At 47.0% G+C, this 21,900-nt stretch overlaps 2 protein-coding genes across 5 annotated transcripts in view; both read right to left on the reverse strand.

Moving 5' to 3' along the window:
• Positions 1-521: 521 nt before the first annotated feature.
• The window catches only part of LOC310848337 (NXPE family member 3-like), a 55,532-nt gene continuing 34,153 nt past the window's right edge, over positions 522-21,900 (reverse strand). The window contains exons 1-7 of one of the 4 annotated variants that reach the window (XM_083747325.1): positions 14,513-14,793; positions 10,975-11,102; positions 5,449-5,560; positions 2,702-3,426; positions 1,892-1,965; positions 1,586-1,798; positions 522-1,215 (exon numbers count right to left, since the gene is read on the reverse strand). In XM_083747325.1, the coding sequence (XP_083603451.1) occupies positions 680-1,215; positions 1,586-1,798; positions 1,892-1,965; positions 2,702-3,426; positions 5,449-5,517 (1,617 nt within the window). In that variant the 5' untranslated portion in view covers positions 5,518-5,560; positions 10,975-11,102; positions 14,513-14,793 and the 3' untranslated portion in view covers positions 522-679. Of the gene's footprint in view, positions 1,216-1,585; positions 1,799-1,891; positions 1,966-2,701; positions 3,427-5,448; positions 5,561-10,974; positions 11,491-14,512; positions 14,794-16,428; positions 16,443-21,900 lie in introns of those variants that run through there. The other 3 variants (XM_083747324.1, XM_083747326.1, XM_083747327.1) reach the window with 3 other exon arrangements.
• LOC310848383 (NXPE family member 3-like) lies at positions 16,821-20,682 on the reverse strand. Its single transcript, XM_083747422.1, has 2 exons — positions 20,449-20,682; positions 16,821-18,678 (listed from the first exon to the last, which is right to left on the reverse strand). The coding sequence occupies exons 1-2, from the start codon at positions 20,623-20,625 to the stop codon at positions 17,950-17,952; spliced, it is 906 nt and encodes a 301-aa protein (XP_083603548.1). The 5' UTR covers positions 20,626-20,682; the 3' UTR covers positions 16,821-17,949.

The following is a 21,900-nucleotide window of genomic DNA, read 5'->3' on the forward strand; positions in this document are numbered from 1 at the left end:
ATAAGAAGAGTTTTGGTCGTTTTGTAAATGGGATTGTTAACATCTTTTTTAGTTTGTTATATATAACATCCCAAAACTTCCTAATTTTTCCACATTCCCACCACATACAGTTTGCATAAATGATCCTCTCCCCTCTTTACACCTCCAAGTGTTGGTGCTGACCTTTAAAGCCCTAAACGGCCTCGGTCCTGTATACCTGAAGGAGAGTCTCCACCCCCATCGTTCAGCCCAGACATAGATCCAGCGCAGAGGGCCTTCTGGCGGTTCCCTCATTGCGAGAAGTAAGGTTACAGGGAACCAGACAGAGGGCCTTCTCGGTAGTGGCGCCCACCCTGTAGAACACCCTCCCTTCAGATGTGAAGGAAATAAGTAACTATCCTATCTTTAAAAGACATCTGAAGGCAGCCCTGTTCAGGGAAGTTTTTAATATTTAACATTGTTTTAATACTTGATTGGGAGCCGCCCAGAGTGGGCAGGGTATAAATAATAAATTATTATTATATTATTATTATTACCTTGCATGTCCCCATCTAACACCCACTGCAACTTGGTTGCTGAGAAGTTGCTCTAGCCACCAACCTCCCCCTGCACATGTCAAGGTGCTCTCTGAAGATCCCTCATCATTGTGGAATTTTCCATGTGCTCTATTTCTGCTGTACCAAGACTGCTCCATTCTGAGTCACTTCCCCGGACAGACATAGGAGAGGAAGGCGTTGACCTCATTCTGGACAATGACCTTGCCAGGATGGATGTTATCAGGCAGGTAGTGGCAGGAGGTCATGGCCCAGGCATCAACAATGGCCACTCTCATGCCTGCAAACATGGCACGAAGGATGTTGTCCAGCTGCAGGGAGAGCCAGTCACTGCCATAGACAGACTTGTATCCTGTGTTGGCTGACTTGATGACAACGGTGGTCTGGGGGCTGCGGGCCAGGAGCTGAGCCACAGCCTGCCGAATGCCATGCACCCGCCGCAGATATACATCCACGGGGAAGGTAGTGAAATGGGCCCCCAGCGTGAAAACTACCACCATGTCCGGGCCCCCACCAAGTGCATCCAGCTCATTGGCCAAGTAGTGCATGTCAGCCATCTTGAACTTCGCCGTGCGCAGCGGAATGCCGTGGGCACGCCACCTCAGCACAAGGCCCTGTGCTGGCTCCACGGCCAGCAGTGGGCCAGACTGATAGGTCACATGAAGGTCTATCTGCTTGACTGCTACACAGAGAAAGAGAAAGACAGAGTGTGTGAGAGACTCAAGAGTTAGAGTCCCAAATGGACAGCTCCACATGCCAGTAATCCATCAAAGGTTCTCATGTGCTCTGATCCATGATTTGCATACCCTTACACATGTGCAACAGTGAGGGAGTAGCTTCCTTCACTGTTCTCCTACCCCAAACATTCCTTCTTAGTTCTCTGCCAAAGCCAACCACCCTAGCCAACACAATTCTCACCACTTCCCACACCAACCTCTGTTTCCTTCATTCTGGTTCTGAAACTCAACCGTACCTTTCTTATACATCTATCCCCACACCAGGACACCTTTCCCCCAAAACAATGCCCTTTCCACATCCAGACAGTGACTTACATGGAATGAAGGCCAGCAGGAATTCCCACCACTGGCGTAGTGTGGAGTCTCCAATCATATGGACTATTTTGCCTCGCAAGCAGCCGAGGGCCAAGTCAGGATTAGGGAAGGTCCGGCTAGAACATCCCAAGGAAATCCACACATCCTTGTAGTAGAAACCTGAAGGGTTGGTGAGGGCAAGGCCTGGATGGCATGGAAGCGGTGGGGAAGTGGCTACAGGAACACAGGCAAGGGATGGTCACAAGTGCCATTCTCAAGAATATAAACACAGAGCCAACTGACTTCCCACCCTCTATTTCCACTCACCAACAGTCAGCTGGTGGCTAGGCAGCACTTGGATGATGGGCACGCTCCCTGGAATAATCCGGTCTGCCGCAGCTCTGTGTGAACAGAGAGGAATGAAGAACAGGGCAACTTGAGCTGCATCACTGCTAAAGTGTGAGTTACTTCTTTGAAGTTCATCACTTCGAGGGAGACCAGGAGGTGTTATAGCACATCTGAGCAATCCTACAGTGGGTTGTGTTGCTTACTGGTCACACTAGCACACCTTCTACAGGCAATCTCTGAATCTGTGTTTAATTTGATTTAATTCAGTTCTGCTGCTATTGCTTCTCTCAATGTACTGGATTGAGGCCCAAAGTCCCCAGACAATTATTTCCACAAATGTGACGTGGATTATGGTGGTGTTTAAGGACTTCTGTTGGGGCCAAGATTTGATTTTGGTGCTGCGTTATTTTTGCTCTTTTTGTAATTTCTTTGTATTCTGCTGTTAGACCCTATTATGCATTAGAAGAGGGTTGTTTAACGTCATGGAATATTATTCAATGAAATGGTTTCATGAAGATCACTTACATTTGGTTACATTTTGCACTAAGGAGTGCCAGCATGCGAATGATAGTGATGTATGTCTTCCTGGGAATGCTAGGAATTGTAGTTTAGCAACAGCTGGAATGCCAAAGGTTCCCTACATGGTGTGAAAGCTACTTCTAGAATAGGTACTTCCAGGAAGGCCCTAGAAAATATCCCATGGTTCCCATAAGAAATCCTGGAAATGCATCGCTATCACCACGCCATAAGCTTATCTTCCCCATTCCCAGCCATCTCCAAAGCACTCACCCACTAAGGAAGACGTTCTCTGCTGAGGTGAGCACATTTTTGTAGATCCCAGCAGAGTGGTACACAAGGTCATTGCAGGAGTGATGCTGGGGCCTGGCACAAAACCAGTGCTCCCCAGTGCCAGGATCCACGTACTGGCAGGTTGGGCCTGAGACTGGATGCACGTTGCATTCAGTCACTTCTTCTTTGCTCCCCTGGCCTGGGTCCACAAAATAGCCCCAGAAGGAGACTGTGGAGGGATGGGAGTCACGGATGCGCCGAAGGAGGGCCACAGTCTCACTGGAGTGGATGAGACGTACAGACACCTGCGCCGCACCTGCCCACAGAAGCGGGAAAGTAAGTGTGTAGGTGCCATTCTTGTGGTCCTCCACTGTCCCTGCCACGCTCGCCTTCAGCTCTGGGGAATGCAATTTGGCCCTCAAGAAGTCTCCGCCGTAGTGCTTTGGCTGCCCACTCTGGTCCCGGGCCTCCAGCGACACCAGGAGCATGTTACCCACTGTGTAGTTGCTCTGGGACTGCAAGAGCCGGTAGTGGCTCTTCTCAGCACTGGTGGAGGAAGCAAAGGCTGCAGCATCCTCAGGTGGGGCAGGCCAATGGAGGAGCCGGAGCAGTGCCTGCAGTTCTGGAGACTCTGTTAAAGGAGTTGGGCCTGGCTTGGCATGCACAGGGGATGGAGGCACAAGTTTGTCTCTGAAGTGGTCAAAGGATAGGAATCGGTAGATCATCTGGGGAGTCAGAATAACACAAAAAAGAAATGGGGTGAGGCTTTGTGGGGGGAAATACAAGGACTATGGCCACATTTGCGCCTGTGGGAGCCAACTCCACAGAGCCAAGGTCCCTTCAGCCCCCCAATAAAATATTTGAGTGGGCCAGAACCCCACAATGTTGATGGACATTACCATTCAAATTGTGTATGTGACACATCTTGTGATCAATTATTTTGGGTGGGGCTTACTTGGCCCCCATTCCAATATTATTCTGCCCGGCACCCTGTCTACGCCATATATTTAAAGCATACCCAAAAAAGAATATTGGGGGCTTTAGCAATAAGTCTACAACTCTTCCGCAGGTTAGGAGCATGGTAGTTATGCTGCTGGGAAAGCTCAATTTCTATAGGGGAAGGGACTTCAGAAGACCACCCAGTCCAGCCACTTGCCCAAAGAAACGACCTCACACACCTCAGACCATAGGACTGGGCACCCACAATGTCAGTCAAAAAGCCAGCAGGTGACAGTGCCGCAGCCTCCGAGAGAGAAGCAATTCAGCTCCACCCTCTGCAGCCAGCGAGCAAGGCACCCTTTTCCAGAAGGTGGGGCTCAGACACAGAGGCACTAGCCCCTCCCCACGGAAAAGGGCACCTCACTGGCTGCAGATAGGAGGAGGAAGAAGAGTTGTTGCCGGACGTGCAGCATCACATGCACACCCACAATTGAGAGGGCACCCCTGTCTCAAGCAGGATCTGAAGCCAGGAACAGTGTTGCAGGAATTTCCTTCAGAAATTTTTGAACTGGGCAGTCCCCCTACTGTATGCCAATTTGGGTAATTTGCATCAGAAAGTGTTTCACTTTCACAGGCAGGGGTGGGGGTGGAAATCTAATGCCTTGGAGAGTCGTCTAATTTAGCATGTTTCTGTTTTAAGTAGTAAAGAAAACTAAAAAGTCTGAATTTGCCAAGCATGCCTAATACTGTACTGTATTACTTAAATACAATATCATAGTAATATCATAGGCCTCCACTCATAGTTACTAATGAAAGTATTAAATGGGGACAGGGATGACCAAGTATCAAAGCAATAGAATAGTTTTAGTATGGGAAAAGATCCACTTCATATTTCTAGACAGGACACCCTTCTGTGTGGTGACAATTTGCCAGCTAAACACTTGCCACAGCCACCAGCATAAATGTGTAATAGACAGTCCCTGGAGAAGTTGTGGTTGTGAGGCTGGATGGGATTCCTGCTTTCTTTGGGAAAACCTATATGAGTTTGTTTGTGGGTTTTATATTGTAATTTTGTTTTGTGAACTGCCCTGAGATCTATGGATGAGGGACGGTATACAAATTTTAATGATGATGATGATGATAAGTTATCTACAAGTCATACAGGGTGTTTTTCTAAGTTCCAAAGCAGTGAAAAGGAATGGAGAGTCCCTCATGCGATAGCCCAGTTGATAAAGCATGAGTCTCTTAAGGTCAGGGCTGTGTGTCTGAGCCCCAGATCGGATGCAAGATTCCTGCACTGCAGGGGTTGGGGTTGCATTATCCTTGTTGTCCCTCCCAGCTCTACAATTCTATGGTTCTATGTTCCTGGCTCTTGTTGAGACTTTCAAGAAGGGACCCCAATTGCACATATGACCCACACCAGAAGGCAAGAAATGGCTAATGGACAATGAGGGGCAGGCCCCACAACTGTAGCGCCCAACTATTGGCTCACCCTGTCGGAGCACTGAAAACATCTCAGCCCTACCATTGCTCTTCACCTACATGCCTTTCACTCACATGTCTAAATCCCATTTCTCCTAAACACACACGCACTTCGTAGGGGAGAATGGGCACAGGAAGAATACTGTGATCGGTCACAAGCACGGAACTGCACAAAAATAACCCCCCTGAAAGAACATTTCCTCTCAAAAGTTATCTAAAATTCTGAACTCTCATATTCAATTTCTTTCTTTCGTTTTTACAAAAGAAAATCTTTGGAGAACACTTTACTCACCGAGGTAGAATGATAACTGACCCTTTGAACTCACCCCTGCTGTGAATATTAGTCCAAGACAGAAAAGTGGAGCTGGTCTAAGACCACAAGGAGCCATCACCATCCGTCCCACCTGCTTTTTCTTTCTCCTTCCTATATGACTTTCCCTGTCGACCGAGATAATAAAATACGCATTTTATGAGCAAAATTGCATTCTCACCTTGAAAGCGAACACACCAATGAGGCAAAATATACAAGAGCAGGACAGCAGAGGAAGTCAGTGGATTATGTCTCATAGAAGCACAGCTATTGAAGCTCTGCTGGCCCATGAAGTGAATCTGTTGCAGCAAGGCTACTCACAGGGCTCGTAAGGACTCAGAATCTCTCCTTCCTGCCCAAAGAGTCGTGAAGTAGGGAAGATGGGGTCAGTTCCAGAGACTTTGCTGCCTGAGGTGAACAAGAAAATGTGCCCACCCAACTGGGGCCAGGAATTGTGGTTTGTTAAGAGAGCTGGGTTAGAGTATGGATAGGGAGTAGTCTCAGGGGCCAAATAGGCCCTTCCAGCCTATCTATCATGGCTCAGGCTGTGGGAAATTGCAGCCACACATGAGTTCTAGTTAGTGAATTAAGGGGTTAAGACAATAAAACTAGATTCCTAGACTCAGCTAGGTCACGCCCACTCTTCTCTGATGAGGGAGGAAGTGAAGCTGTTTCTTTTTTTAATAATAATAATAATAATAATAATAATAATAATAATAAATTTTATTTATATCCCGCCCTCCCCAGCCGAAGCTGGGCTCAGGGCGGCTAACAATAATCAAATAATCAAACAATCAAATAATCACACATTCAAAATATTCATTATAAAAATTAATTAAAATCAAATTAATGACAACCAATTACGTAATATTCTGTGCAGGTTGCCAGAGGAGGGAGTCAGGCTGCGCCCTGACCAAAGGCCTGGTGGAACAACTCTGTCTTGCAGGCCCTGCGGAAAGATGTCAGGTCCCGCAGGGCCCTAGTCTCTTGTGACAGAGCGTTCCACCAGATTGGAGCCGCAGCCGAGAAGGCCCTGGCTCTAGTTGAGGCCAGCCTAACCTCTCTGAGGCCTGGGACCTTGAGGATGTTATTATTTGCAGACCGTAGGTTTCTCTGTGGGGCATACCAGGAGAGGCGGTCCCGTAGGTACGAGGGTCCTAGGCCGTATAGGGCTTTAAAGGTTAAAACCAGCACCTTAAACCTGATCCTGTACTCCACCGGGAGCCAGTGCAGCTGGTATAGTACTGGGTGAAAATAATATTTATTAAGGGTTTAAAAAATACAGGAAAAAAGAAGAATGAAAAAATGAAAAATAGGGGGTTTGGATTAGATGACCCTCATGGTCCCTTCCAACTCTACAATTTTATTATCTTATTATCAACTTCTTCCTTATATAGCATGGCCATTTTAATTATCTTTAACATGGTACATCTTTATCTTAAAACTTGATACTAAAATTTGGACCATATCAAAATCCTTTTAAAGACTATTCAAGGTTAGAATCATTCTGCCCAATCTTCCTCATCAATCAAGACTACAAAATGTTTACCTTTATATTTGTCAATCGAATCAAACACTTCCTCCATAAATTAGTTGCCCTCAAACTGATGTTGTTTCCTACAGAAATATCATAGATCCAATTCTAATATCATTAAGTGTTATAGAATTCTGTAGGGGTTCGGCATCCTCTCTTACAATCATAAGTATTTTGAAGGCCTTTGACTGTTTGGAGTGGGATTACTTGTTGGTACTATTGAAAATGCTGCAATTTTGCCCTAAATTTGGAATAAAAAAAATTCAGAAGCTATGGATATGATCAGGATCAATAATTTAGAGTTAACATCTGTGTTTGGTTGGGAATAAAACAAGGCTGCCCTTTGTCCACTTTTATTTTGGTGTTAGAAACTTTAGCAATTTGAGAGGCTCCAGATATTATTAGAGTAGAAATAAAGAAGCAACTGTATAGGCTCTCACTAAATGCAGATTACATGCTAATCATGACACCTGAGCCAATGATAACCTGAAGGGGCAGAGTCTATGAGCTTTATAGCTTTGGTCTAGTCTTGGGCTCACAGCTTAATTTTTACAAATCCAAAGCCATAACTCTTAAAGTGGTATGAGTATTTTAAATGCATGGTGTAGATGTGATCTATATCTCTCATGACCTAGCGCTTCTCCATATGTGTTTTACAGCCGATAAAAAGCCTCAGTTGGATGTGCTGGTCACACAGATGGCTGCACCTGGGAGAGACCCCAGTCCCAAGATTTGCTTTGAGTTGTTTTGCCTCTTCCCTCTTTATGCAGGTTGCAAACCTGGATGGAAGATACTGGCAGATTCCCTGTAGCCTGTTGGTGCTGTATTTGCTGGGTTGGCTATGTGGATGCTTTTGCTCCCAATGAGATGCAATGCCCACTGCATGGTGGGCTGAGAAGGAAGATATAGCTATAATTGATATTACTTGCTTTCCGTTTGATGGTGATTTATATCCACCCACAGAGCGGCCTTTTTAAAATAGCAGTGGCAGCTAAAACTACAGCAGATAAAAGTTCTGAATAGCGCAGCAGGTTATTTGTACAGGTCTAATAACATTTTACTCTGAATTTTATTTTATAACCTCCAGGCTTTATAAGTCAGGCTTTGTGGTGTGTTCTAAAGCCCAATGGCAAAGCCCAATAAAAATGATTAGAGTAAAAATTAAATTGTTCAGAAGTGACAGATTGAAGGTGCAGATTAAGGAGGATCAGGGCCTCACACCCACACCCATGCCAACCTATTATTCTGGCTTCCATCCAAGCAACTCCAGCAGCCTCAGGGAGGTTCAAACAAATGCTACTGAAGAGTGGCAAATGGTTTAGGTATTTGTTTAGGGCATGATGTATGTGGAATGGCAGTCAAATAAAAATCATCTGATCAACTGGGTGTAACACAGGGGGAAAAAGAATAGAGCTGGGCTGCTGGTCAAGAAGGTTGTGCAGATTATTTTCTCCCAGGTTTTGTGGGCTATTAAAACTAAAATCAGGGACACGGGTGGCACTGTAGTCTAAACCACATAGACTATGGCTTGCCGATCAGAAGGTCGGCAGTTCGAATCCCCGCGACGGGGTGAGCTCCCGTTGCTCGGTTCCTGCTCCTGCCAACCTAGGAGTTCGAAAGCACGTCAAGTGCAAGTAGATAAATAGGTACCGCTCCGGCGGGAAGGTAAACGGCGTTTCCGTGCGCTGCTCTGGTTCGCCAGAAGTGGCTTAGTCATGCTGGCCACATGACCCAGAAGCTGTCTGCGGACAAACGCCAGCTCCCTTGGCCTATAGAGCGAGATGAGCTCCCCAACCCCAGAGTCGTCCATGACTGGACCTAATGGTCAGGGGTACCTTTACCTTTTTAAACCAAAATCGGTCTGGGTGAGGAAGGGCTGGGTCCAGACTTCAGAGGGCCCCCAGCATTGTGCCACCCATCACCCATCAACACACGTACACCCAATGCACCTTCGCCTGTGAGAAAAAAATCAGCCCAGAGAGGATAATCTGAGCTGGGGGGAAATGAGTGGAGAGCAAAGAATTAAGCAGCCTACCTCACCTCACCTCACCCCACCACGCCTCCCTTTGTTCTTAATTGCATCTTATCTAAGTCATTTGGGTTTAGCAAGCTTGGGGAAGGAAGGTTTACAGAACACCTCACTTTGCTGATTCATTGTCCAAAACCCACAAGGCAATAGAAAAGGAGGCTCCCAGCCACAGCCTCGCCAAAGAGAGAGCAATGAGGCTGAAGAATTGTAAATAGACAGGTAAAGCCAAGGCTTCCACACCCTGCTCTTGGGGGAGTTGGACTCATGAATCTTCAAGGGTATTGCAGGGGGACTATGCTGAGGCAGCTATGAAATAAGTTCTCCTTTACATCCAGCTCTCAGGAGTTCCTGAAAGTATCCCCCCACTTTTTGAGGCATGGGACAAGCAGAATTGTGGACAAACCCTTTGAAAAGAAAGAAGCGCCACAGGCAGTAATAATTCATGAGGAATGGCATCCTCTGAGAAGAAGCTAGCAAGAGCCAGCAGGAAGGGAAGGGAAGGTCCAGCTCCAGACAGGGGCGAGGAGGCAGAAGAGAAGCAAGTCTTGTAGCTATCTGGTCCCGGGGAAGATTAGCAAAAACATACACACACAACCTGCATAAGTGTTAGCTGTGTCATTAAGTAGTATGTGTATCTGTTGCAGGTCATTTTCCCATGGCAATTTTGTGCCAAGAAAACAACAGTTTTAAGGATGCAGGGGGTTGCTTCCCATTTTTGTCCCCCTTGGCAACAAGGTCTGGAAGTCTTCAACAAGTTAGAGAGACATGAGAGGAGAGGAAGAAGAGAGAGATTGGGGGTGAGGAGCAGGGGAAAGAGAAGGGAAAAAGCAACAAGATTCAAAATCAGACAAGAATTCTGCAGCAAGCACATTGGCCCCAAAGGAATTGGATGAAGAAATTTCTGCCTCCTTTGGGAGACCCTAAAAGCCCCAGTCGAAGGACTACCAGGGAGAGGTGAGCACGTGGATTAAACAAAAATTGCAAGTTCCCTTCTGCCCCCTATAAGTCAAGCCTTTAGTGAATTTATGTTTATTTCCTGGTAAAGGGAGCCACTCAAACAACCAGGAATTAACTCTTCAAAAGCAAAAGATTCCCCCACCTGTTCTCTGAGAAAGGGCTGTAATGCTGCTGAAAAAGCTGGATTTCTACAGGGGAAGGGAACTCAGAAAACCATTAATCTCAACCACCTGCCCAAGGAAAGGACACCCCCACCCCCACCCCAGATCTGAATCCAGGGCCAGTGGGCAGGAAATATCTCCAGAAATTATCGAATTGGGAAAGCTCCCTATGCCAATTTGAGTAATTTGCATCAGAAAGTGTTTCACTTTCATGAGGGGTATGTGTGTGTAGATCTAATGCCTTGAGAGAATTATCCAATTTAGCATATTTATTTTACTGCTATGTAGAAAAAAAGCTAAAAATCTGAATCTGCCAAGCATACTGAGTAGCTTTGTCATTCATGTAGGTGCTTTTCTAAGATCCAAGACACTCAACAGGGATGAAGAGTCCCCTCTGGCTCCTGTTCAGACTTTCAAGAAGGGTCCCCGGTTGCACATCTAGCCCACACATCAGAAGGCATGATATGTCTCAGGGAAGCCTATGGCAAATGGACAGTGAAGGGCAGGCTCCAGAACTGTAGCACCCAAACTCTCAGCTCACATTGTGGAATGACTGTAATTATCCCAGCCCTACCATTACCCTCACACCCCTTCACTCATTCACATGCACATGTCTAATAGTAAACCCCATTTGCCCCTAACACACACTTCCTAGGGAAGACTGGGCATAGGTAAAATATTGTGATTAGCAGCAGGCATGTAACTGCACAAAAAAGAACCCTCCTGAAAGAACCCAACATTTCCCTTCAAAATTTATTATAAATTATAAAATAGAAGTTATTTCTTTCTTTTTGCTAAGAGGATCCATAGAGAGCACACAAATTCATTGAGGCAGATTTATAACTGACTTCCTGGACTCACCCTTGCTGTGAATATTAATCCAAGACAGAGAAGAGGAGCTGGTCTGAGACCCCAAGAAGCCTTTGGCATCTGTCTCATCTGTCTTTGCTTCCTTCCTCTTGTATGGCAGGTACTTCAAGTCAACACATCTGTGAGGCAAAACACACAAGAGCAGGGCAGGGGAGGAAGTCAGTGAACTAAGCCTCCTGAAGGCACAGCTACTGAGGCTCATCTGGGACATTAAGTGAATCTGCTGCAGCCAGGCTACTCACAGGGCTCATAACATGGGCGTAGCCAGGATTTTTGTTGGCGGGGCAGGCTTTTGCTAGGAGGGCCAGAACCTCAGATTTGTATTGATTTGGGGAGGGGCAGCTGCCCCCCTTGGCTATGCCCATGGCTTATATGGACTGAGAATCTCCCCTTCATGCCAAAACAAGGGGACAGGGTCAGCCCAAGACACTTTGCTGCCTGAGGTGAACCACAAAATGCCCGGCCAGGAATTGCCATTTGTTAAAGGGGGTGGTTTAGAGCAGTGTTTCTCAACCTTTTTCCATGGCCCCCTTCCGACTTTGTTTCATTCTTGTGTCCCACCCCCCATCCTACCAGTAGAAAGGTAGCTATTTAAATGTTTTGTTTGTAAACAGAACATGTTTTATTTATAACTGTTATAATTCATACAAAATACAATTACATAACAATTTATACTTTAAGTATTTCTTGGTCAATGTGACCCTTGTGCTTGATGACCAGAAACAAGCTTTTTAAAATACAGTGGTACCTCAGTTAAGTACTTAATTCGTTCCAGAGGTCCATTCTTAACCTGAAACTGTTCTTAACCTGAAGCACAACTTTAGCTAATGGGACCTCCTGCTGCTGCTGTGTCACCGCACGATTTCTGTTCTCATCCTGAAGCACTTTTTCTGGGTTAGCGGAGTCTGTAACCCGAAGCGTATGTAACCTGAAGCGTATGTAACCCAAGGTACCACTGTGTCCGGTTCTGTTGCTGTCCATTGTGTTAACACGATTCCGCATTAGGCTGTGTAACTCTTGCATGCAGCAACATACCTCCTTTCGGAGTAATGCTTGCAGAAAGAAACAGCACCCCCTCACACTAACGCTGCTGCAGCCACGCACCTTGGCTGTGACATACGAGATGCAGATATCTTGGTGCGTGCTGCGGTGGGGTGCGGAAATTGGAGGCAGAAGTGGAAGCGACATTGCCACAGAGTGTGCATGGCAATCCATCCACTGGGAAGCTTGGTCATTTCTCTGTTTTCTATTTTCTTCACTTTTCTGTTTTCTCTTCTCAGCTACTTCTCTGTTTTCTTCACTTCTCACTTCCTTCTGTGGTCCCTAGTCTTGTGTTGTGACCCCCCATTTATGCAATTTTCACCCGTGGCGCCTCCTTGGAATATCCTGGGTGGGTGGGCAGGGGACCATATGGTCCCCGGTTGGGAAACAATGGGTTAAAGCACTGATAGGAAATATCAGTCTCAGGGACCACATGCAGCCCTCCCAGCCTGTTGGGACTCAGGCCACCCCTCTCCAGTTCTGCTTTGATGGACTGAAATGTTTATTTGGATGAAGAGAATGTACTGTGGTGGTGAGAGAGTGCTCACCTCACCCCCCCTTCCCTGCCCCCACAAAACATGCCACCTCTTTCAATTCAGCAGTCTGTTCCCTCTCTTGTCTCTGCACCATGGCTTACTTTTTGGAGACAGAAGCTGCTTTTTTGGAAAGCTGGGAGCCTGCCTGTCAGGAGGCAGCTATTACTAGTCTCCAGTAGTACTGTATTCTCGTAATGTACATTCTAAATGGTTTTTGTTCCAAGTTTATTGTTACAATCCACCATGGCAAAGTGAACAAATTAAGTATGAGCTCAAAAGCAAAATAATGAACAAATAATATTTATTATTTCAATTCCATTTTCTATGTAAAACACTCAATACACAAATACAACATTAGAATCATGGCCACATTAAAAAAAAAGCTAGATAATCAAATGCTTTTGTGTTCAACAGAAGGCACTTTCAAATTGTAGGCAAATGATTTACATTTCACACTCTGAGATACTTTGCTTTGGTGTATGTGTGCTTGAATGCTGTGCCTGTACGTGCCTGTATGTGTACACACATATACCCTGTAGTGCTGACACAACAAAATTTAGCACACTTCATCTGTAGTGAGCAATTACTGCAGGTTATGGATGCAAACCTGAAATCTCCCCTACATTCATGTTCCCTAGTCAATACTAACAAAGTCAGGTGAGTAGCCACCAGGGCTTTCCTTTTACATTCAAACACAGTGCTTATTGGAGGGTGGAAGAACAAATCTCTGGAGCAGTTTCAGGCTGCAGTCCTATAGCCCTCTAACCTGGAGGAAAGTCCAACTGAACTTGACCGGACATGCTTCTGATTACACATAGAAACAATTGAGGCATACCTAGGTTCTCTTGAACTCTTGGCAAGGAGCTGTATCAGTGCATCCAAAGCCAGGAGAGACCATGGACCGGAAACTCAAAAAGCTTATTTTCACGTCCTTTAGCACTCTACCAGAAGTGGCCTGTGAAGTGTGAAGATAGAAGGGTGGGCTCCTAGGTATTCTGTACTGTTGGCAGGGGTCAACCTAAGCATCCCCTAAGTATGCCCTTGGGGGTGTGTGATTTTTGCCAGAGTTGACTTCCTGTCACTGCCCCCATTCAGTGCTCACTGCAGCTGCCCCCCGCCCCCACTGGAGAAGCTGCTCTAGCCACCCGCTTGCACATGCTAAGGTGGCTGCCTAGCAGCAATGACAGCATTGTAAGGGACCAGGCAGACAAGTGGCCACTGAGCTCCCTGGACAATTACAGCACCACAGTCAGCTAAGCATGTCTGCAGGTGTGAGGGGGGGGGCTGGCAGTTTCCCCACACCCTTGTGCTCATGCATTGGCAGGCTAACCTGGTGGTGATTCATTACAGAGCTGGTGCTGCTCCCACTAGGGAAACCAGCTTGCAAGGGGGAGGCTGTCCAAACCCTTTGTGTAACTGAGCTTCCCTGGCAGAGGCAGCTGTTGGGCTCTCCAGTCCATTACAGTGCTGCTGCCCCCAGCAGCGAAGCATATGCCCACGCTGGCCAGGGCGGGTGCACTCCTGAGGGGGGAGGGGCACAGAGGGTGCCCTCCCAGGCATGGGATAGCTGCTCAGGTGCACAGAGCAGCATGCACGCCCTTCTGCCAGTTGCGGAGCGAGCCGTCGATGGTGGACATTTGGTCACCGCGACTCCCAAGCCTCCCCCAGCTGTCAAAATGAAGGGGGAAGGGGGGAATGACCCCAGCAAAGCGGTGCAGCTCCCTCCCTTCCCCAACATTTTGGGGTAGGCTTGGGAGTCGTGGTCGGGCGGCGCGCCACCCCTGGCTGCCACACAAGCCTTCTCACATAAGAACACAGTTTGGGCTGGGCCTCCTTCCCATCAACAGTGAAGGTTTCAAGTGCAAATGTGGTCCAGTGGAGGGACACTGCTGTCCAGGGACACCCAGCCCCGTAGATTCATCTCAGAGAATGATGGACCTATTTCATCTCACCTTAAGCAGCAGCCCTTTTTCTGAAGGAAGAAGCCCCAGATGATCACATCCTATTATTCCGTGCTGTAAAATTCCCATCCACCCAAAACAGGTATCAGCAAGTTCTTCCATAACAAAGCCACCATCTTCCTCTATATCTTCTGAGAGACAGAAAGGTCTGCGGGATTTGAAGAATGACAAAAGGGTGTCCCACCCTCTTTGGAAATTCTCTGGAGATCCCCTCTTCCCCTTCCTTCCATGTGCTCTGCAGAAATAGAGTGCCAAGTCTGCTCCATTCTGAGTCACTTTCCCGAGCAGACATAGGAGAGGAAGGAGTTGACCTCATTCTGCACAACAACCTTGCCAGGATGAATATTTTCAGGCAGGTAGTGGCAGGAGGTCATGGCCCAGGCATCAACAATGGCCACTCTCATGCCTGCAAACATGGCACGAAGGATGTTGTCCAGCTGCAGGGAGAGCCAGTCACTGCCATAGACAGTGTATCCTGTGTTGGCTGACTTGATGACAATGGTGGTCTGGGGGCTGCGGGCCAGGAGCTGAGCCACAGCCTGCCGAATGCTGTGCACCCGCCGCACATATACATGCACGGGGAAGGTGATGAAATGGACCCCCAGCGTGAAGACCACCACCATATCAGGGCCCCCACCAAGTGCATTCAGTTCATTGGCCAAGTAGTGTATGTCAGCCATCTTGGACTTCCCAGTGCGCAGTGGAACGCCATGGGAACGCCACCTCAGCACAAGGCCCTGTGCTGGCTCCACGGCCAGCAGCGGGCCAGACTTATAGGTCACATGAAGATCTATGTGCTTGACTGCTATACAGAGAAAGAGAAAGAAAGAGTGTGTGAGAGACTCAAGAGTCAAAGTCTCAAATGGACAACTCTACATTCCAGTTATCCATCAAAGGTTCCCATCCTAGCCCATCCATTCCTTCTTAGTTCTCTGCCAAAGCCAACCACCCCAGCCAACACAATTCTTACCACTATTTCTGCTGTACAAAGACTACTCCATTATGAGTCACTTCCCCGGACAGACATAGGAGAGGAAGGCGTTGACCTCATTCTGTACAATGACCTTGCCAGGATGGATGTTATCAGGCAGGTAGTGGCAGGAGGTCATGGCCCAGGCATCAACAATGGTCACTCTCATGCCTGCAAACATGGCACAAAGGATGTTGTCCAGCAGCAGGGAGAGCCAGTCACTGCCATAGACAGACTTGTATCCTGTGTTGGCTGACTTGATGACAACGGTGGTCTGGGGGCTGCGGGCCAGGAGCTGAGCCACAGCCTGCCGAATGCCATGCACCCGCCGCAGATATACATCCATGGGGAAGGTAGTGAAATGGGCCCCCAGCGTGAAAACTACCACCATGTCTGGGCCCCCACCAAGTGCATCCAGCTCATTGGCCAAGTAGTGCATGTCAGCCATCTTGGACTTTGCGGTGCACAGCGGAATGCCGTGGGCACGCCACCTCAGCACAAGGCCCTGTGCTGGCTCCACGGCCAGCAGTGGGCCAGACTGATAGGTCACATGAAGGTCTATGCGCTTGACTGCTACACAGAGAAAGACAGAGTGTGTGTGAGACTCAAGAGTTAGAGTCCCAAATGGACAGCTCCACATGCCAGTAATCCATCAAAGGTTCTCATGTGCTCTGATCCATGATTTGCATACCCTTACACATGTGCAACAGTGAGGGAGTAGCTTCCCTCACTGTTCTCCTAGCCCAAACATTCCTTCTTAGTTCTCTGCCAAAACCAACCACCCCAGCCAACACAATTCTCACCACTTCCCACACCAACCTCTGTTTCCTTCATTCTGGTTCTGAAACTCAACCGTACCTTTCTTATACATCTATCCCCACACCAGGACACCTTTCCCCCAAAACAATGCCCTTTCCACATCCAGACAGTGACTTACATGGAATGAAGGCCAGCAGGAATTCCCACCACTGGCGTAGTGTGGAGTCTCCAATCATATGGACTATTTTGCCTCGCAGGCAGCCGAGGGCCAAGTCAGGATTAGGGAAGGTCCGGCTAGAACATCCCAAGGAAATCCACACATCCTTGTAGTAGAAACCTGAAGGGTTGGTGAGGGCAAGGCCTGGATGGCATGGAAGCGGTGGGGAAGTGGCTACAGGAACACAGGCAAGGGATGGTCACAAGTGCCATTCTCAAGAATATAAACACAGAGCCAACTGACTTCCCACCCTCTATTTCCACTCACCAACAGTCAGCTGGTGGCTAGGCAGCACTTGGATGATGGGCACACTCCCTGGAATAATCCGGTCTGCCGCAGCTCTGTGTGAACAGAGAGGAATGAAGAACAGGGCAACTTGAGCTGCATCACTGCTAAAGTGTGAGTTTCTTCTTTGAAGCTCATCATGTTGTTAAAGACCAAGGGGTGTTGTAACTATAGCATGTCTGAGGAATCCTTTGCTGAGTTCTGTTGCTTACTGGTCACATTGGCTCACCTTCTACAGGCAATCTCTCAATCTGTGTTTAATTTAATTTGATTTTCATATTAATGGATAAAGTGTATGTCCAAAGTCCAGAGGACAATGTTACCACAGATGTGGAGGGGGTAGTGTTTATGGGTTTCTGTTGAGGCCAAGATTTGATTTTGGTGCTGCATTATTTTTGCTGTTTTCGTGATTTGCAACTGTGATTTTTGGAATTATTATTTTTTTGAAATGTGCTCATGAACATTACTAACATTTTGTTATCTGATCACATGCTCCTATTGCTGACATTTTTGCTTTCATTTAACCCTCCAGGCCAGGCATAGGCAAACTCCGGCCCTCCAGATGTTTGGGACTACAATTCCCATCATCCCTGACCACTGGTCCTGTTAGGTAGGGATTATGGGAATTGTAGTCCCAAACATCTGGAGGGCCAGAATTTGCCTATGCCTGCTTCAGACCTTAGGCATTACAATAAACTATCCTCCATGCCCTGTGAAAGACGGAATGGCATTTCTCCACAATGTGCCTTTCTTCTGGCTCCTCCAAATTTAAGTTTCAAAGACCTCTCATATTGCACAACTGAATAAACTGAACAAAGGTATTTATCTTCACATACCCAGTTATGTTCTGTAGAGGAATTAAACACACAGGAAAGTATAGGAAATAAAAACACACACACTACGTTCTTCTGCTCCAATGAATGGCAGCCCCTTCTTAGGAAAGGACATAATTTTTGATGGTATGAAATAACCTTGAAGATGGGAAAGGTAGGGTGTGTAACACAGGGAAGAGAGCAGAGTGGTTCCAGGAACAAATATAACACTCCAGACCCCAAGAGACCATAAGTAGACTTGACACCATCTCTACTTCCAAGGGCCTAGAAAAACTCCCATGGTTCCCATAATAAATCCTGGCATTGTATTGCTATCACCATGCCATAAGCTTACCTTCCCCATTCCCAGCCATCTCCAAAGCACTCACCCACTAAGGAAGACTTTCTCTGCTGAGGTGAGCACATTTTTGTAGATCCCAGTAGAGTGGTACACAAGGTCATTGCAGGAGTGATGCTGAGGCCTGGCACAAAACCAGTGCTCCCCAGTGCCAGGATCCACGTACTGGCAGGTTGGGCCTGAGACTGGATGCACGTTGCATTCAGTCACTTCTTCTTTGCTCCCCTGGCCTGGGTCCACAAAGTAGCCCCAGAAGGAGACTGTGGAGGGATGGGAGTCACGGATGCGCCGAAGGAGGGCCACAGTCTCACTGGAGTGGATGAGACGTACAGACACCTGCGCCGCACCTGCCCACAGAAGCGGGAAAGTAAGTGTGTAGGTGCCATTCTTGTGGTCCTCCACTGTCCCTGCCACGCTCGCCTTCAGCTCTGGGGAATGCAATTTGGCCCTCAAGAAGTCTCCGCCGTAGTGCTTTGGCTGCCCACTCTGGTCCCGGGCTTCCAGCGACACCAGGAGCATGTTACCCACTGTGTAGTTGCTCTGGGACTGCAAGAGCCGGTAGTGGCTCTTCTCAGCACTGGTGGAGGAAGCAAAGGCTGCAGCATTCTCAGGTGGGGCAGGCCAATGGATCAGCTGGAGCAGCGCCTGCAGTTCTGGAGACTCCATAAAGCGATCCGGGAGTGACTTGGCACCCACAGGGGAAGGAGGCATGTGCTTCTCTCTGAAGTGGTCAAAGGACAGGAACCAGTAGATCATCTGGAGAGTCAGTATAAGACAAAAAAAGAAATCGGGTCAGGCTCTTAGTAATGCTGATAATCTCTCATGTTTATGACCCGATATAAATGTGATATAAGTATGAACTAATAATATTGCATGTTTATTTCAAATGGCTGCCTCTCCCTCTCTGCTTTTTCCACTCCGCTCTCACTCCCTTTCTCTTTAGTTGCCCTTTTTCTTAACTGAAACATATCACAATGTCTTTTCAGTTCCTTATCATTTGATTTATTTGCCTTCCATCCTACACTGGGGGGGGGGCGGCGGGTGGAGGCACGAACTGGAGCTGTATGCAGAGCTTAATTAGACTGTGGATGGATTTACACATGGGGGGGAGAACACTATAAATAAGTCAGAAATTAAATTGTTATAAGAAAAGAGAAAAGCCTTGTGTTATGGAAAATCACATATAAAAATTTATAACACATTCAAATTGTTGTTTCTTTACTAATGTAGCTGAGTCCTGTTCAACAGATTTACCAGTATATACAGTGGTACCTCGGTTTAAGAACTTAATTCGTTCTGGAGGTCTGTTCTTAATCTGAAACCTGAGGTACCACTTTAGCTAATGGGGCCTTCCACTGCTGCCCTGCTGCTGCCGCCGCTGCCACACAATTTCTGTTCTCATCCTGAAGCAAAGTTCTTAACCTGAGGTACTAGTTCTGGGTTAGCGGAGTCTGTAACCTGAAGTGTCTGTAACCTGAAGCATCTGTAACCCGAGGTACCACTGTAAAGGCATTATACTGGTTGAGTTTCAAGTCTGGCAGCAAAAATAACTGAATCTCCCAGGTACAGCTTCTCCAAAGACTCTGAGTGTCAGAACAGTGGGGTGAAGCCAGGACTGCCACCTACCCACAGCCTGCTCTATGGGGAGCTGAGCTTATGTGCCTGCAAGAGTATCAGATGGAGTAAACTATTCTGAGACAACTACAAAATGAATTCTGCTTTACATTCAGCTCTCAGGAGTTCCAGGAATTATTCTCCCCCCCCCCCCCCGCCAAACACACTTTGAAAAGTAAGAAAGGATGGGCCACAGGCAGTTATAATTCATGAAAAATATCATCCTCTGAGAAGGAGCTAGCAAGAGCTAGTTGGACGAGGCAGAGGGGCCCACTTCAAGAAGGGTGAGGAGGCAGAAGGGAAGCAAGACCTGCAACTATCTGGTCTGGAGGGAGATTGGCATAAACATGCACACATGCACACACTAGCCAGTGTCATTAAGTAGTATGGGTTTGTTTGTCTGTGTGAGATCATTTCCCCATGACAATTTTGTCTCATGTGAGTAATAGTTTTAAGGATGGGTTATTCCCCCCCTCCATTTTTATTTTAGCTCCTGATTTGGACTTTAGCAGGTCAGAGAGACGTGGGACGGCAGGAAGTAAAGAGAGGGTGGGGAAGAGGAAGAGAGAAAGAGCATCAAGATTCAAAATGGGACAGGAATTCTGCAGTAAGTATGTTGGCCCCAAAGGAACTGGGTAAAGAAACTCCTGTCTCCTTTGGGGGACCCCGAGAGCCCCAGCCAAAGCACTACCAGGGAGTGGTGAGGGTAGGAATTAAGCAGCAATCCAACTTATTTCTGCCCTCCAGGCGTCAAGCCTTTTTGCCCAAGGAATTTGCATTCATTTCCCAGTGAAGCAGGCCACCCAAACAGCTAGGAATGAACAATGCAAGAGCAAAATATTTCCCCACTTGTTCTCTGAGAAAGGGAATGTGCAGAGCTGATCTACCCATGTCGTGGGGAGAAGCACCCACCTGGTGGAAGTTCAAGATGTGGCACTGAATCCGCCCACTGCTTCGGCCGTTGAGAAGGAGGCATTCCTGTGTGCAGGTTGCTGACTGGCTCCCCACCCCCCAGCAGAGAAGACATGAAAGTGGCAACACTTTGAGGAGGGTCCCATTTCCCACCAAGTTCAGCAAGAGCCAGCACATGGTGGCAGCGGAAGTGGTGCGTGGTGCGGTGGAAAGCTGGGCATCTACAGTGCATCAGAAAGTGTTTCACTTCCATTGCAGTATAAAATATACTGCCTTAGAGTTTTCTAATTTAGCACATTTATTTTATTGCTAGAAAAGAAAGTCTGAAACTGCCAGGCATGATTAATATTGTATTAATTAAGTAATATTGTTTTACTATTGTTGCCACTCACATATAATTACTAATTAACATATGAAATGGAAAAAATAAAGCACCATTATTATTTCAGTTTTGGGAAATTTTCCACCCCATATTACTGGACAGGACACCCTTCAGTGCAGTGACAATCTGCCTTCTCAAATATTATCCAGCAAAATACTTTGCAACAGCAACCAGCATAAATGTGCAAAAGACAGGCCTCAGCTACGTTAGTAAAGAAAAAGCGTTTTATGTGTGTTATAACACTGTGACATCAGATGGCACTGTGGAGTCCCATCTTACACCAACGTGATTTCCCATTATGAAGTTTACAATGCATTTTCCTGAAACATTTTAAAAATATTTTTAGATCCAGCCACAGTCCCTGGAGAGATCGGAGTTATGGGGCCAGATGGGATTCTTACTTTCTTTGGGCAGTACTGAGAGACCTCGGTGAGTTAATGACAAATCATATAGGGTACATTTCTAAGATCCAAGGCAGTGAACAGGGATGAAGAGTCCCTTATGCTCCACAAGCTTCTGTTGAGACTTTCAAGAAGGGACCCTAGCTGCACATATGGCCCATGTCAGAAAGCATGACGTGGCTCAGGAGAGCCAAAAGCCCAAGGCTCCACAACCGTTATATACAAGCTCTTGGGTCACACTGGAGGAGGACTGTAAGCATCTCAGTCCTACCTTTGTCCTTCCACCCCTTCACTCACTCACTCACTCACTCACATGCACATCTCTAAGAATAAATTCTGTTTGCCCCTAAACACACACATACACATTTCCTAGTGGGGGTTGGTGGGAAGGGACACTAGGCACATAAACAGCAGGCATGGAACTGCAAAACACATCCCACGTGAAAAAAATCCAACATTTCGCTTCAAAATTTATTAGCTCTGATTCTTTTTTTTATATACATAGAGGATCTATGAAGAGAGAATAAATTCAACAAGCAGATTTATAAGTGACCTCCTGGACTCACCCCTGCTGTGAATATTAGTCCAAGCCAGAGAAGAGGAGTTGGTCTGAGACCCCAAGAAGTCTTTGGCATCTGTCCCCGACAATAGAGATGCAAAACAGGTACT

Source organism: Podarcis gaigeae (assembly GCF_964106915.1).
Source record: "Podarcis gaigeae genome assembly, chromosome: 7".
NCBI lineage: Eukaryota > Metazoa > Chordata > Lepidosauria > Squamata > Lacertidae > Podarcis > Podarcis gaigeae.